General features: G+C 53.5%; 1 protein-coding gene across 2 annotated transcripts in view; it reads right to left on the bottom strand.

The window, feature by feature from the left end:
- Positions 1-15,563, bottom strand: part of COL5A1 (collagen type V alpha 1 chain) — a 185,775-nt gene that overhangs the window by 27,227 nt on the left and 142,985 nt on the right. For both annotated transcript variants that reach the window (XM_064290634.1, XM_064290635.1), the window contains exons 38-51: positions 14,606-14,659; positions 12,828-12,935; positions 10,816-10,905; positions 10,671-10,724; positions 10,027-10,134; positions 6,667-6,774; positions 5,675-5,728; positions 4,400-4,453; positions 4,192-4,299; positions 3,335-3,388; positions 3,127-3,234; positions 1,871-1,924; positions 768-875; positions 41-94 (exon numbers count right to left, since the gene is read on the bottom strand). In XM_064290634.1, the coding sequence (XP_064146704.1) occupies positions 41-94; positions 768-875; positions 1,871-1,924; positions 3,127-3,234; positions 3,335-3,388; positions 4,192-4,299; positions 4,400-4,453; positions 5,675-5,728; positions 6,667-6,774; positions 10,027-10,134; positions 10,671-10,724; positions 10,816-10,905; positions 12,828-12,935; positions 14,606-14,659 (1,116 nt within the window). The remainder of the gene's footprint in view (positions 1-40; positions 95-767; positions 876-1,870; positions 1,925-3,126; positions 3,235-3,334; positions 3,389-4,191; positions 4,300-4,399; positions 4,454-5,674; positions 5,729-6,666; positions 6,775-10,026; positions 10,135-10,670; positions 10,725-10,815; positions 10,906-12,827; positions 12,936-14,605; positions 14,660-15,563) is intronic.

Here is a 15,563-nt window from a genome sequence, read left to right as displayed (position 1 = left end):
CTGTGGCGGGACCGAGTGGCCTTGACTTTGTGATACCTACCGCAGGGCCCGGCTCTCCAGGGGGACCAGGATCTCCGGGGAAGCCCACAGGGCCCTGAAAAGGAAAGAGAGGCATGCAAGGACATGAGCAACCTGGTGGAGGCCACACACTGCCCGGCCCCTTGCTGCACCAAGGCAGCCATCCTGTCCCATCTAGCTCCTAGAATGTTCTAACAGTCGCCTACAGTGCACTCTACAACACAGGAGGCCCCTTACTGGAAACAACCTCATCCACCCACACAGGAAGCCTAACAGGTGGGCGAGGCCAGGATCAGAACTCCCCCTTCCAGAGACAGGCAAAGAAAGTCCAGGTGCCTGCTCACATTGCCCCATGCCCTGGGAGTTCTAGGCCAAGGCCAGAACCTGGACTTTCTGAGCACAGAGCCCCCCCTAATGCAAACTCAGGGGCAGGCCAGGGGAGAGAGCATCTGTGGAAGCCTGGGCGTCATCACACGGGGCATTTCAGCCTCGTCCACAAAGACGAGGAGTTCGCCAAAGACGGGCACCTGAAGGCCTTCTTCTCTAACCCAAGTCTCCTCTTCTTGTCTGACTACTGGGTTCAGTAGCTGCTTTGGAAATTTCTAGACTTTGGAACAATCACCCTAAGACATGTAATGGTCATGGACCTTTTCCCTGAGCAGGAGTGAACCTCGACTTCTCAGCCTAACCTGGGATGTAGGGCTTAGGCCCTAGGGTCATGGGCATACACAGCTCACAGAGTTACTCACCGGGCTGCCTTTGGGGCCGTCATCTCCAGGGGGTCCTTTGGGTCCGGGGGGTCCAGCAGCACCAGAAGGGCCCGACTCGCCCTTCTCCCCTCTTTCTCCTTTGGGCCCCTGGAGAGAAAGGCAGGTGTCCATATTGTGCAGAGTAGACCTCACGGCGGCCAAAGGGGGTGCCTCACCCCAGTTCATGCCACATCGCCCATTTAACTGACACCTGGTGAGCGCTGACTGTGGCTGACAGCTGTTCCGCTTCCCCTTGGCCCTTAGCTGTGACCTGCGGGGTCAGCCCCTGTCTGCCCCATAAGGCTGGGCCTGGGAGCTTGTGTACTTGCTGTACTTGGCTTGTGTACAGATGGGCTGACCTCTGGATGAATGCAGGCAGCATGGACCATGAGGGGCTGCAGGGCCCAGACCCATCCCTGAGTCCCGTGGTTCTCGGGAAGAGGGGGTGGCTAGAGACCAAGAGGCTGGTGGCCGCCTGGGCCTGAAAGCCTCCGTAGGACAGCCTCATAGCGAGCATCCCTCTGACCAACTCGCTGGTTCTAGACGGGAGAACCGTCTCTTCCCAGCCATAGCTCTCCCCCTCGACCCCCACAACCTGACAAAGATGGGACACAGCACCGGTCCCCAGTGTATCAGGAGGGAGACGGACACAGCGCTGGTCCCCAGTGTATCAGGAGGGAGACGGACACAGTGCTGGTCCCCAGTATACCAGGACAGTGAGAAAGAGCACTGCTGCTGTTAAAGATGATGTCTTTACGTGGCCCCAGGGGCCTTTTTGCTCTGCTGGCCCCAGCCAAACTCTAGCCTTTAGGGTGATGAGGGTGACCACAGTCCCACCTCACATTTATGACAACCCCTGAAAGGGACCTGAACACCAGACGGCAGAGTAGCTAACTGGTCCTGGTGCTAGCCGCTAAGATTTGCGTGCACACAAGCACACATACCGTCTCTCTCCATCACACCTTCTCTTCCCCTTTTTTAATGGTAATCCTGCCAGGTCAGCACAGGAGGGGTTATGACCCCATTACATGGATGAGAAAGCTTAGGCAGATTCAGGGCTTCCGACCCAGCACCCTGTCCACCCTCCCCCAAAGCCCACTCACCGGGGGGCCCCCTTCTCCCGGAAGGCCAGGTTCCCCAGCTTCACCAGGCTCACCCTAAGGAGAAAGCAGCACACGGTTATGGATGTAGCGACAGGCGCTGCTCTAGCTTTAAGCATCTTTCACGTCCCCAGGGACCCGGGGTCAGTGACACAGTGGGTGCTGTCCTCAAACAGCCCCCAGGATGGGGAGGGACCCTCAGTCAGGGTCAGGGCATGAAGAGGTGACAGTAGTTCATGTGGACACCTGAGGTCGCAGGGAGGGCCACTGGATAGCAAGGGTGGGTGAGGAAGAGGTTCTCTCGGGGAAGTCGGGATTTGAAGGTGGCGGGGACAGATCTACAGGCAAGGACGGCTTGTACAAAGGCAGAGAGAGAAGGCAGCACAGCAGGCCGGGAGACGCAGGAACAGGGCAGCGGAAGGGAAGCTGAGTGAGTGGAGGCAGGGAGGCCTCTGCGGGCACAGACAGAGGGCGCCCCTCGCAGCAGAGGACAAACACCGTTAACTTGTAGCCTCAGCAAGGCCGCTTCTCTTTAATTTCCTTATCATAAAAATGAGCAGTGACGGTGGATTTCTTTCAATTTAATGGTCAGAAGTCAGAAAGAAATCTCTGGAAGCAGCACACAGGGAATGCCACGGAACGAGAGCTTGCATTTTTATTTCCTTTTATCCAAAGGAACCAAGATGCATTCACTTAGACTAGTGAGAACTCGTGAGCACAGGAGTGGAGTCTGATCCTGACAGGGTACACCCATTACACACACACACACGCACACATGCACACACGACTCACACACGCACACACACGCATGCACACACACACGCACATCCTGCTTATTCAGTCATTTTGAGAGTCCAAGCCCTAAAATTCATCAGATTGCATGAATTGGACCCTGGACTATACAAAGCTAAGAATTTGACTGAAATAGAAACTAAAAGTAGCAACTACAGCACTTCAAGGAACACATAATTATTTCTCTCAGAGCTCAATCTTGGAGACGGGTGGCAGGGGCTTTCCTGGCAGTGGCATCGTTTGGAAATTTTGCCAGAAGTTGTCGCCAATCAACATGTCAGAGCAGCCCTGCTCCATTTCTTAGTTTTGAAAGGCATTCGACAGGAACAACCCAGCAACATACATCTGTGTACATGCACAGAAGCACACACCCAGGTACACACACACATGCACACACATGCACATACACGCCCCAGTCCTCTCCCACAGCTGGGAGCTGACAACTATAACCAGTTAAGAGGCGTCACCTTCTCCCCGACTGCACCCGGGTTTCCGATTCCACCTGGAGGGCCTTGTGGCCCGTCAGCACCTGGAGCTCCAGAGGGTCCTCGGGGGCCAGGGGGACCTGGAGGGCCCTAGAGAAGGGAGTGACGTTGAGCACAGAGGAAATGCAAACCTTTTCTCAAAACATAAACCAGCTGCCATGGCCCGGTCCTGTGTCCCCATCACACTTACCATCTGGCCCACATCTCCTGTCTCACCCTTCTCCCCCGGAGGTCCTGGCAAACCCTGGGCGGGAAGAGGAAGTGGTCAGGGACTACGCGGTCACCGCCGGTCTATCAAACACACAGACATTTTTGTTCTTCTGCCAACACAACCGGGAGACCCAGAGCCTCTGGAACGTGTTCGCACACGTACAGCAAAGTGTGAGGACTTCCCGTCATTCCAGTTCTCAGAACTCAGCCCCAGGAGATAATTAGCCAAATATTCCAAGATTTATGGACAAGGTGCTTAACTGAGTATTCTGTAAAACAATAAAACCTAACGAACCAACAGGAGGGAGATGTTTGAACCCATTATCCCACAGCCACATGCTGAAATACCAGGCCAATGGGAAGAAATCATATGTTTTCAAACATAAAAAGTCGTGTGCTCAAAGATCACTCCATGACATTCAACAGAACACATGACGTGACGTGGAACGGGGGACGCTGGGCACAGAGCTTTCCAGGCATACAGCATGCTTCGCATTTTGTAAAAACCAGATAAAATGGCATGTGTGTTTACACGCACACTCCGAGGGTCTGGAAAGGAAATGGGGAGGATCTCTAGAAGTCACCCTTGTTTTCTTTCTTACAGTTTATCAGTATTTTCCAGGTTTTACATGAGAGTAGGAATGAACCTCTGTGGTTAGGAGAGGTGCCACCGGCCTGTCTGGGACCACAGCGCCTGCCACGCTTCCAATGCCATGGGGAGGCCGCGGGGGGCCCTCTGCAGCCCAGCCTTGAAGGACAGGCAGGAGGGGAGGGGACACAGACAGGTTCAGGAGCACCCACAGTCCTCCCTGGCCGCCGTGAAAACTGCACCCTTACCTGCAGCCCCACAGGCCCGGGGGGACCCGGGAAGCCTCGTGGGCCTTCGTCACCTTTCTGCCCGAAAAGGCCCTGCTGGCCCCGAGGCCCTGGCTCGCCGTCCGCGCCCTGCAGGGAAATCATCCAATCGAGGATGAGAATGAGACGCTGGTGACACCTCGGTTTTCAGGGTGGGTCTTTCTGAGGGTCATTAACAACAGATACTTACAGAGGGGCCTGGCTGTCCAATGGGGCCTTGAGGACCTGTAGGCCCTGGAGGACCCTGTAGGGGACAACAGAGACACGAGGTTGCTTCCAGAGACACAGCTGAGGCCAAGGAGCTCAGGGGCCGCCAGAGGTCCTGGCCCCATTCCCACGCGGCACTTGGAGGTCTGAGGGTGGAGAGGGGAGCCCAAGGGTGAACGGGGCACCACTGCGCTCAGAGGCCTGACCTGTGGTGGAGGGCAGCCCCACTGTGACGGGGCCCGCAGGAACAGAGGCACTTCCTGCTGGGAACATAGATACCGGGGGCTAAGAGGCTGTCTCACAGCCACTGCCAGGAAGCTGGTGGCCAAGCACAGGGCTTTCGCAAAGGCACGCAGGCATTTCAGAGCAGACGGAGGGAAAAGGAAAGGAAGGGGAAATGAACAGGTGTTTGGTCAGCGTGCTGCCTCCGCGGGAATAGCCTGCTTTCCTCGGGATTGTGGGCAGTGAGCATGTCTAGAACCAGAATCCTCAGGGACAAAAGTGCTCCGTTTGTTTCACTTCACAAAACCTACACAGTTTTCTGTTCCCATACATACATATGTGTGTATACACACACACATATACATATACACACATGTGTGTATACATATAACATACATGCACACATACATGCACATACATGCAAACACATCTACGTGCATACATATACAGATATACATTTATATGCATATACTAATATAAACATGCAATATATACACACATATATACTTACATACACGTACACATACATACACATGTATGCACATGCATAGACACGCATATACTTATAGACACCCACACATATATACATATAAACACATATGTACACACATACTCATACATCCATACACGTATACTTGTGTATACTCATACATACGTGCACATACATATACAGGAGCCCTGGTGGTGCAGTTAAGTGACACAGCTGCTAACCAAAAGGTCAGCAGTTCAAATCCACCAGCCGCCCCTTAGAAACTCTACGGGGCAGTTCTACTCTGTCCTGTAGGGTCACTATGGGTCAGAATCAACTGGACAGCAACAGATTTATAACATACACGTGTACATATACATACACCTGCAATACATTCACACACATACGCTTACAGACACATAGAGGAGATTTTAACGGGACGGGAAATTCAGTCAGCTGCATCCCACCAGTCATCATAAAGTCCACACGTCGCACCAGCCATGTGAGCTCCACAGTGGGTCACCCCTGACACCGACAGCCGTCCGCATGCACTGAGGTGCTTCTTACCTGCTCGCCCTTGTCCCCTTTGCTCCCTTTCTGTCCCGGCTCTCCGATCTCGCCCTGGGGAAGACAGTGGAAGATTCCCTTAGACAGCCCCTATCCACGTGGACATTCCCATCCCCGTAATTAATGTTTCCTGGCGATTAAGAATGATTTCTCCAGGTGGCTCGATAACTTTCCCAAGAAGAACTATTGCCATATATTAATTTTATTTCCTTTTTTAATACAAGGCATAAAAGGAACAGTGCCTTCATCTTACTTTATGCAGAATTTTAGTAGAGTTGAAAATGTGGGGAAAACTCAGGCTGAAAATATTTACTTTGTTTTCAGATTGGGCTGCATTGTGAGGGCACAGTAATAGGCAACTCAATTACTATGTTTCCAAAGAAGTCATTAAAGCCTTCTCCGGTGTTGGCTTTCCACCCTGGGGTGCGAGGCTCCATCCACACAGAGGTGACAAAGTCAGAAATGTCACCAGAGACTGATCACAAGTAGAACGTTAGACTAAAGAGCTAAATTTCACTGCCTGCATTAAACGAGGCACAAAATATGAGCGCCTGCGGTGATCACGTTAGGACTGTAAAGCACGGTCTTAATGAAGGGAGCCTTGATAATTCGAGTGAAGACATTTAAAAATAGACATTGAGTGGAGCCTCGTTACCTAGGGTTCCACACAGTCAGAATGTGAATGACTCGGGGAGCACGGGGCATTTTTCTTGGCCTTGGCTCCTGATGGCAGCTGTCCGGGACATCGGAACCGCACAGGAGACCGGCTCAAAGTTCCCCAAGCATGAAGGAGGTCTCGCTCAGCTCCACTCACCTATGGGCTGCTTCTAGAACATCCACACTGCCGGGGCCACAGGTGGGCATGCTGTCCTGTCGCTAAGCCCTATACCTGGCTGGGCTCCTTTTAAAACGACCACCTTGCCCCGCCGGCATCAGCCTCTGTGGCCCCTGGGCACCGTCTGCAGTAGGAGGACTTGCCGTGATCCACTCACCTTGTCTCCATCTTCTCCAGGGGCACCCACAGGGCCTGCTGGGCCAGGGAGCCCCACAGGGCCCTGAAGACCATCTCGGCCAGCCGGGCCTTGTGGCCCTTTCTCACCCTAGAGAGGACAGAAAACTCCTGGTCAGACGTGGCTCCATCGCATGGACATCTGGCCCCACATCATCACCCCAGAGGGGAGCCCTGGGGAAAAGTCAGGAGTTCTTGGGGATTGATGTCGCCTCCATCCCAGTGGGTTTCAGCAGGGACACTGAGGGCCGGCTCTGAGCCAGGCACCATCACACTCATCCACAGTCATCCTGTGAAGTGCCACTCTCTTACAGATGGGGAAACGGAGGCATCGTGAGCAAGTAGTAGAGCCAGGGCTCAAACTCAGCCAAATCGTTTCCGAGCCCACGTGTACAGCTCTCAAGTCATGCTGAGGCTAGTGGCCGGGGGCCTGAAAGCCAGCCCCTGCCACCGCCTTTCTCACGCTTTCAGTTCTCTGCCGATACGCCTCCCTGTGCACCCACACACACACACACACGCACACACTGACACATGCATACACGCACGTGGATACGCTCATACACACTCTCACGTGCACACACACGCTATCTTCCTCTCATCATGACCGATTCATTTGCATCATAACTGCCCCTGGGCAATCTCAAACGGCCCTAAGTTCTTGCTTTGCTCAACTCTGTCAGACATCACACCACCCTGCGAGCAGCCGGAACTTCTCACACGAGCCAGTGAACCCCCGTCTTCCAACAGACACACGGACAAGGGGTGTGCACGCTGGGAAGGGGGGACGAAGGAGGAAATGGACATTCAGTGCTCGGATCTGAACGCAGCCAACCTCCACTCACTAGGGGACAGAGAGGTGGGCTCGGCTTCCTCCCCTCTTCTCCTTTCCTTCCTGCACAAGTCACTGTCTACTCCTCAAACTTAGCTCCTATTCATATAAATTTCTACTCTAGTTAAGCCAGGAAAAATGGCAGGCTATAGACAGACCTTGCCTGGGACTTTTCTGTCCCACATTACACATCAGGCTGGCGCTCTGGGAGATGCCCTGACCTTCTCTCGACCTTGTCTTCCCTCTGGAGCTATTCTGCGGGATGACAGCTTTTAGCTGGAGAGCACAGTTCCTGCTAAGTTTCTGCTTAAATGTTTACTGTCTCACAACAGTGAACCAAACCGTTCCCGATGGATTTGTGTGTCATTTCTATACGCTGAACGCACAGTTTTCTACAGCATTATTCAGCGAGATCAATGTCCTGGGTGCCTCGTTGGAAATGATCAGATGTCATTAAAACTGTCTTTTTATCCCTGATATCATATTGAACTTATTCTCAACAGCACAGGTGTTTCCAGTGAGGTTTTGATGGGGAGCCTTTGCCCAAAGAATGCAACCAGGCTCTTCTTTCTACCCATGAACGGCCACGAGCGGAACGAGGGAAATGACACCCCCCTAACTCAAACCAGTCAGCACCCACATCCTATCTCATCTGTGATGTCTGTGTGGTCACTGGCTCATTCCCAGAACTCAGGCCCACTCTCCCATTCTAAATTCAGAGGGGACACTGAGCTGAGGCTCACCCCACGGCCGTTTGAATGCACAGCACGGTGGAAGGTTCAACTCGTGTGGCTCACGTCAGACATGGACCAGAGTAAGCCACTCCAAAGCAGTCAGGGGCGTCTCATGAGTTACTTTGGGGAGGAGGCTTGCAAGAAGGGGTAGCAGTGTGTGTTCCAGGAAGTTTCCAAGGCAAGAAGAAACCCACTGCCAGCGAGTCAGTTCTGACTCGTGGCAACCCCACAAGTTTCACAGTAGAACTGCGCCATAGCATTTCCAATGGCTATAATCCTTATGGAAGTAGACTGCCAGGCCTTTCTTCCGTGATGCCACAGGGTAGTTGAGCACAAGGCAAGAAGGGGCATTCATTAATCTCCTTCATGGAACCCAGTATTTGGGCAGGCTTGGCAAACATGCTCTCCCTACCCTGAGCTTTCCCAAAGCCTGTACAATTTGGGGCTCGGGGTTCACAGACAGGCCAGGCTGTTGTGGGGTCAGAGGTCCATGTTTCACTTCTTCCCATCACACATCCCCCTGCCCTGTGTGGGTAGGCATTCTGTCTTCACATGTGCTGCCAACCAGAGAGGGGAGCACCTCTTCTCAAAGAGATGGCCATGGGCTCCAGCCACAGGGAGAGACTGTCCATATAGCAGGTGGCATGTCTTGTCCACACACATGGCACCCTGAGGGGACTCTGACCAAGTCCACTGAGGGTACAGTGTACCCAGTCCTCATTCAGGAGGACAGTCTGCCTCTATGATTCCTGTCCAGACTGCCTAAGCTGAGGCCCTGGGCTCAGAGCATTCTCTGATCAGAGGCTGGGAATTGGGTCTCTGTCTCTCCCTGTCCCTTTTCCTTGCCAGAGAAACCTTCTTCCCTCTTCTAGGCACACAGTAACTTTCCCTGTCTCTGTGCATTGAAGGTACCACCCGGCACCGGGCCAACCCCACCATGTACTTAGTACAGACCCCAGGAAAGGCACTTTGTCCCAGTGAATCACGAATCAGAAAATGCAGGCTTACTAAATGAATCTTGTAGCTAGAGGAGAAGGAATGTCCTTCCTGGTTATTTTATTTTGCACCTGAACAAAAGACACCTTCTTGGTGCCAGGATGGCCAGGCCGTTGTACCCAAACAAAGGCCCCTCCCTCTTACCCCCTTTCACCTTTCCCATGCTATCCAGCCTTAGCCCTCCAGGTTACTCTACATAAACCCGAGGCCAGAGGCTCTCTTTGCTTCCTCACCCACGACACATTGAGGGGCATGCATAGAAATGGTCAAACATCACACCTGGGACACAGGCCTCCTGGAAGAACCTGGCTCTTGATCAGCCCTACTCTGTTTATCACCCTTCTGATCACTGCTGTGTTAAAGGCCCGTGACCATGACATTGAGTAGCATGATGATCTGTTATGACCCACAGGGGCCTGCACGTCTGATTTATTTCACTCGGTACATTGTCTCCTCCCTCTGTCTGCAGGGCAGGCATGGCATCTGAGCCAGGCCCTTGTCCGTCTGAGAACTAGCCAGTACATGGCCCACATGTCCCCACCCAGCCCCAGCTCAGTACTCCCTGGAAGACATGGAAACACTGGAACCCTCCAACTGGGCCACAGTCAGGACACCATGGAACACACTATAAACCCACCCAGCCCTTCTGCCACCATCCCATAAACACCCCAGAGAACTCCCACAGGGACACAGCAGGGGAGGGACAAGGCTGTACATGTGAGGAACCCCGTAGCCCCAGTCCATTGGGGGCCCCCACTGCACCCCCTTCCTGGGCAGTACTTACAGGTGCCCCTTTCTCTCCAGCTGGTCCCGGAGGACCCTGGGGCCCGGGGCGCCCTGGAATTCCAATGGGACCGGCAGCACCAGCGGGGCCTCTCTCTCCTGGAGATCCCTGGGTTGGGCCAAGAAAACGGTTTGTTTCAAAGGCTTTCAAACTGTGAATATGAGTCCCCAAAGCCTCACTTGATCCTACCCCTCGCTCACTCACTCTGGAGCCCACCACAGCTCCCAATGGCCGTGTGCAGGCACAGTCCGTCTGCCCCGGCGTTTGAGGCTCTGTGTGATCTGGCCCCTCTTATATTCTCCCCCCGCCATCTCAGGCACTCATCTGCCACCCCCACGTGTCTAGAGACATGTCCTCTTTACTTGCTGCCTTCAAAGACCCTTCTCTCCCCCATGGACCTGGCCTCGTTCTCCCTTTTGGGGCCACCTGCCCCCCGCAGCACTCATTGCTCTGCTCCTACACGCTCTATGATTTACAGGGGATCCTCACACCCCACCTCCTCCACCACGCCCTTCACAGGCCACACGGAGGGCCCAGGACGGCAGGTACCCTCTCCCGCCCTCGGGACCACCCATCCTGCCTCCAGAGCAAGTTCGAGATAGAAGAAGGGAGAGAGGGCTTTGTGCCAGGCCAGAACCACTCACCGCAGGCCCCGGGGGGCCGGGGGGGCCTTCGTTGCCTTTCAGTCCAAGAGCTCCCTGTGAAGTAATGAGAATGAGGTGAGGGCCCTGCAGGGACAGGCTGGGCCCAGCGCTGTCCAACCTCACGTCCCATCTGGCCCACACTCACCACTGGGCCAGGAAGCCCTCTGTCCCCAGGGAAGCCACGCAGTCCTGGAGGTCCATCCTTCCCAGGGATGCCAGCGGGGCCAGGGTCACCCTGAAACAGAGCCGTCAGTTAGCTTCTCTGCCCCTGCCAGCTGTGGAGATGTGGTGGCTACAAGCAGGTCTCCCGGGAACAGCTGGGGTTTCTTTGATGCCCAGCTGGGACTGGCTGGACTGGGAGGTGAACCTGCAGTGACCCCCTACTTCAAAAAAAGTTTCTGCGTCTGGCCTGGACCTGGTGGCAGCTCCACACACGTGGGCCCCCCTGATCTCTCAGCTGGGAGGCATGGCCTGCTCGGTGCCTTGCCCAGAAAGCTCTGTGGGGCTCCAGGGTCCCTCCCCCAGGACCAGGATAGCTGCGAGGGCTGTGAGGGGCTGCAAAAGTCTCTGCGCACAGCTGCTCCAGCTCTACAACCACTGGCTCTGTATGTCTGGGCTCCTCTTCAGACTCCACTTAGAAAAAGGGCCCCATGGCTAAAACAAACACTCAAAGTGTGACCCCAAATGGCCTTGTGGCTCCAGGTATTTGATCCTAGCCGGAAGCCAAATTACTGAAGAGATATGCCCCCTGAGCCTTATACCTTCCCTGAGGTACAAGAAATCTCTAACATCTTCTAGAATTTTCTCTGGGGTCCAGCTTGGGAGCAAGGGGGTCTTTCCAGACCAGCAAGTCAAATGCTTTTGGCCTCCCGCCTGAATGGCCCCTACAGAAAGGGGCACCTTTCACCTTTCTCCACACTCAAGGTCTCTCTCCGTGGCTGGGACACACACACACACACACACACACACAAAGTGAAGCAAATAAATACAGAAAAAATTACATCTATAAATTTTTCAATTTTTTTTTGCTTCACTGTATTTTATTTACATACGTATATATGTAGTCACATATGTATATATATACACACATATACTTATAAATATATATGTATGTATATCCAAACCACACCCACTACCATCGATTCCGACTCATAGCTACCCTATACGGGTTTTATATGTGTATATACACATAAAACCAGGTCTATACATAATATAATAACATTATTAATAATATATTGGGATATATGGAATAATATATGGGATACACAGACACACATGTATATATAAAAGAAGCCCTGGTGGCCCAGTGGTTACGAGCTTGGCTGCTAACCAAAATGTCGGAGGTTCAAACCCACCAGCTGCAATACAGGAGAAAGATGTGGCAACCTGCTTCCGTAAAGATTTACAGCCTTGGAAACCCTATGGGGCTCTTGTACTCTGTCCTATAGAGCCAACCATGAGTAGGAATCAACTCGATGGCAATGCACAACCGGTGTGTTTCAGATTCACAGCAACCCTATTACACGCATTCTTGGTTTTTAAGCCTACTCTTTTTTTATGTGTGGTCATGTAAAAGGCTGGAGAACTTCTATTTTCCTGTGGCTCCCTTTTTCAGGGAAGGCCTGTTTATTTTCATGCTAAATCATAGGAAGTCATGGCCCCCTAACCGGGAGGACCCCGCTGGCAGGAAAGAGGCTTCAGAGGTACAAAAAGGGGACACACAGAGAGCAGGCTGAGACGCGGGAAGTAAGCACACCACTGATATTTAGTTTATTTTTAACCTCTCGGCTGGGTGTCTTAAGTCTGCTCTCCACTGAATCGTGTCAGACGCAGGAAGTGGTAAGAGCATTTGCCCTGTCTACTGAGCTCTCTTCAGACCCATGGAGCTAGAAGGGCGTTTGTCCATCCCTGCACCGGGCAGCAGCAGGGAAGAGCTGTGGGCAGGACCCAGCCTGCAGCCCAGAGACGGCCCTCTCCAGCTCCCTGCCCTCCCTGCCCCACGAGGCCAGCTCACGTCCTGGTTCACACAGCAGAGACTTGGAGTGAGAGCTATGGCGTCCAGAAACTTTGTTTGGGAAATTGCCTGCTTGTCAGAACAGAGCAAGGGATAATTCCAAATCTGGAAACAACCTGACAGGGAGGATCCAAGGAACTCACCTTTGTCCCCTCTTTCCCGGCCACGCCTGGGAGCCCCTGCTCACCGGGGGGCCCTGGGGGCCCGGGGTGGCCGCGCTCGCCCATTGGACCAGTCTCTCCCGTGGGACCCTGTGGGGACAAACAGTGTTAGCCACAGACACATTTTCAAGTGACGTGCAAGGGCTTGACCCCTGTCCTAAGTCTAAGGACAGCCCTGGTCTCGGAGGCAGAGGCCCACCCCACGCCCACCCAGCCTCCATTCTCCTTTGTACACCGTCTCCTTCCAGCAAAATCTGGAAAGTAAAGCAAGTAAGCATGGTCGATACTGTTAAACGTCCTGCTGATGGCCCACACGGGGCCTGGCACTCTTTCCCCATCCGACGTGCCTTCATCCAGCAGGCACAGCTTGCACCCCCCAGGACGTGGTTGGGAAGGCAGCCACGGAGGGGAGCCACATGAGGGCAGCGCGCTGTGAGGACTCAGAGCTGTGGCGCGGTGGGTCAATACTCATTCACCGCCCCATTTGGGGAGAAGCTGCCAAGATACAAGGCCCCCCTGCTGCCTGGCCTGCTACTCTGAGCTGTCCATCCCACTGTGGGCCACTCCTCCACTGAGGAGCCAGGCGGGATTGGGGCAAGAGAACCAGGCTGCCTTGGACACCAGCAACCAGGGGCAGCCCACACAGCTGGCTCCTCTCCTCAGGGTGCGCACAAACCCTGGAGCCTGGCCCAACTGCCCGCCTTACCCCCAGGCCTCAAGCTGCTATACCTGCTCCACTTGCCTGGCCAGGACCATTCCCTCAGGGAGCAGAGCCTCTCCCAATGTTAACAAGCAACTCACGTGACTCAGGACTTGCTACTAGCGGCATCTACAGGGTCCTGGGGGACAGGACACCGGAGCCATGTTCCCCTCTGCTGCGTGCGTGGGTGACAGTGGACGTGGTGGTGAATTTTATGTGCCAACACGACCAGGCTGTGAGCCCAGTTGCGTCAAACACTAGTCTAGAGGCTATTACCGAGTAGTTAGAGGTGGCGTAGTGGTTAAGTGCTATGGCTGCTAACCAAAGGGACAGCAGTTCGAATCCGCCAGATGCTCCTTGGAAACTCTATGGGGCAGTTCTCCTCTGTCCTATAGGGTTGCTATGAGTCAGAATCAACTCGACGGCACTGGGTTTGGTTTTGGTTTACATGCATTTAAGTCATTCACCATATGATAGGCCTTGTCCAATCAGTTGAAGCCCAAACAGCAAAAAGGGAGCTTCCCCAGGGTGTGTTCTGCCTCCAGGCTACAAACAGACACCCTGCCAGAACCCCTGTCACCTGACCTGCCAACCTGGGGACATAGCTCTGCTGGGATCTCTACCCCGGTGTGTCGCCAATGGATTTCGGACTTGCCAGTTCCCACAACCATGTGAGCCAGTTCCTCAAAATCAAACAGTTTTTCTACATCTATCTCTTTTTTTTTGTATTTCTCCTCTCTACCAATATAGATAGGCATAGCTACCTATCCTAACAAGTCCCCAGGTGGTGCGAATAGTTAACGGGCTCAGCTGCTCATCAAAAGGTTGGAGGTTTGAGTCCACCCAGAGGCACCTCAGAAGAAAGGCCTGGCCATCTACTTCTGAAAAGTCAACCACTGAGAACCGTATGGAGCACAGTTCTACTCTGACATACATGGGGTCACCAGGAGTCAAAATCAACTCAGTATCAACCGGTTGCCTATGTTACTGGTTCTGTTTCTCTAGAGAACTCCGACTAAGACGCTGGATGCCCAATGAAAGCAGAGATGCTGTATCTCACCTGAGGGCCAACCACACCTGGGGGGCCTGGAGGGCCAGTCTTGCCTTGGAATCCCTGTGAAGAGACAGAAGTCCATACTGAGGAGCAGCTCCCACCAACGCCACACACCATGGTTCTCACTCAAAGGCTTCCTCCGCCCCAACCCCCAAACAGTGGACGCTCCAGACTTCATTTGAGAGGGCCTAGTTCTCGTGTTTCATTTTGGGATGAATTCCACGAAGGTAATGAAGCCAGAAACATTAGTTTCACTACCTGCTTTTCCACTCCTGTGTTTTTGTGCTGAGACACAGGTTTTAAAATCACTCATTTTTATCATGTCACTAAACCTTCACTTTCCGAGCAGACTCGGTGCCATTTCTCAGCTGCCAGGATCTCGGCTTGGGAGCTATCTCTGTGCTGTTCTCATGAGTGGCTTTGTGGGCTTCTTTCTGCTTTCTTCCTTGATGCCTCAGACGCACAACAGGGAATTTAACCGGCTCGCTCCTCTGGGCTTCATCAAATGAAGAGAGAGCGAGAGCTCGATGCTTCCAAAACCCAGCGGCTCAGGTGTATTATTACCTCCATTCAGCAGGGAGGTTGCCTTTCTGCTCTGCACAGTCACATGTGGGGAAGAAGTCTGCCTTAGCTTTTAATAACTTGGCTGTGCTGGATGTAGGCTCCTTCAAAGGAGGAAGCTGGCTGTGAGGCAAGGCCAGCTTCATTCCTGGTGCCGTCTGCAGAGCTGGGCCCGTGTGACGAGGCGCCATCTGCAGCCCCAGGTGACACAGGCAGAGATGCACACATGTCACACCTGGGAGGTCTTTAGAAGGAAATGCTAGAGTCTGGAGAGGGAAGCTGCTTCCTTTAATCCCCAGGTGCCTGATGGGGGGCCAGATGCCCTGTATCACTGTCACGGCTGCCCACGTGCGAGCAAGACTCAGCTTCCTTGCAAATTCCAGGGGGCTCTCTGCCTTACCCC

Source organism: Loxodonta africana, chromosome 9 (genome assembly GCF_030014295.1).
Source record: "Loxodonta africana isolate mLoxAfr1 chromosome 9, mLoxAfr1.hap2, whole genome shotgun sequence".
In the NCBI taxonomy this organism is placed as follows: domain Eukaryota; kingdom Metazoa; phylum Chordata; class Mammalia; order Proboscidea; family Elephantidae; genus Loxodonta; species Loxodonta africana.
This window is presented reverse-complemented; position numbering and strand designations above follow the sequence as displayed.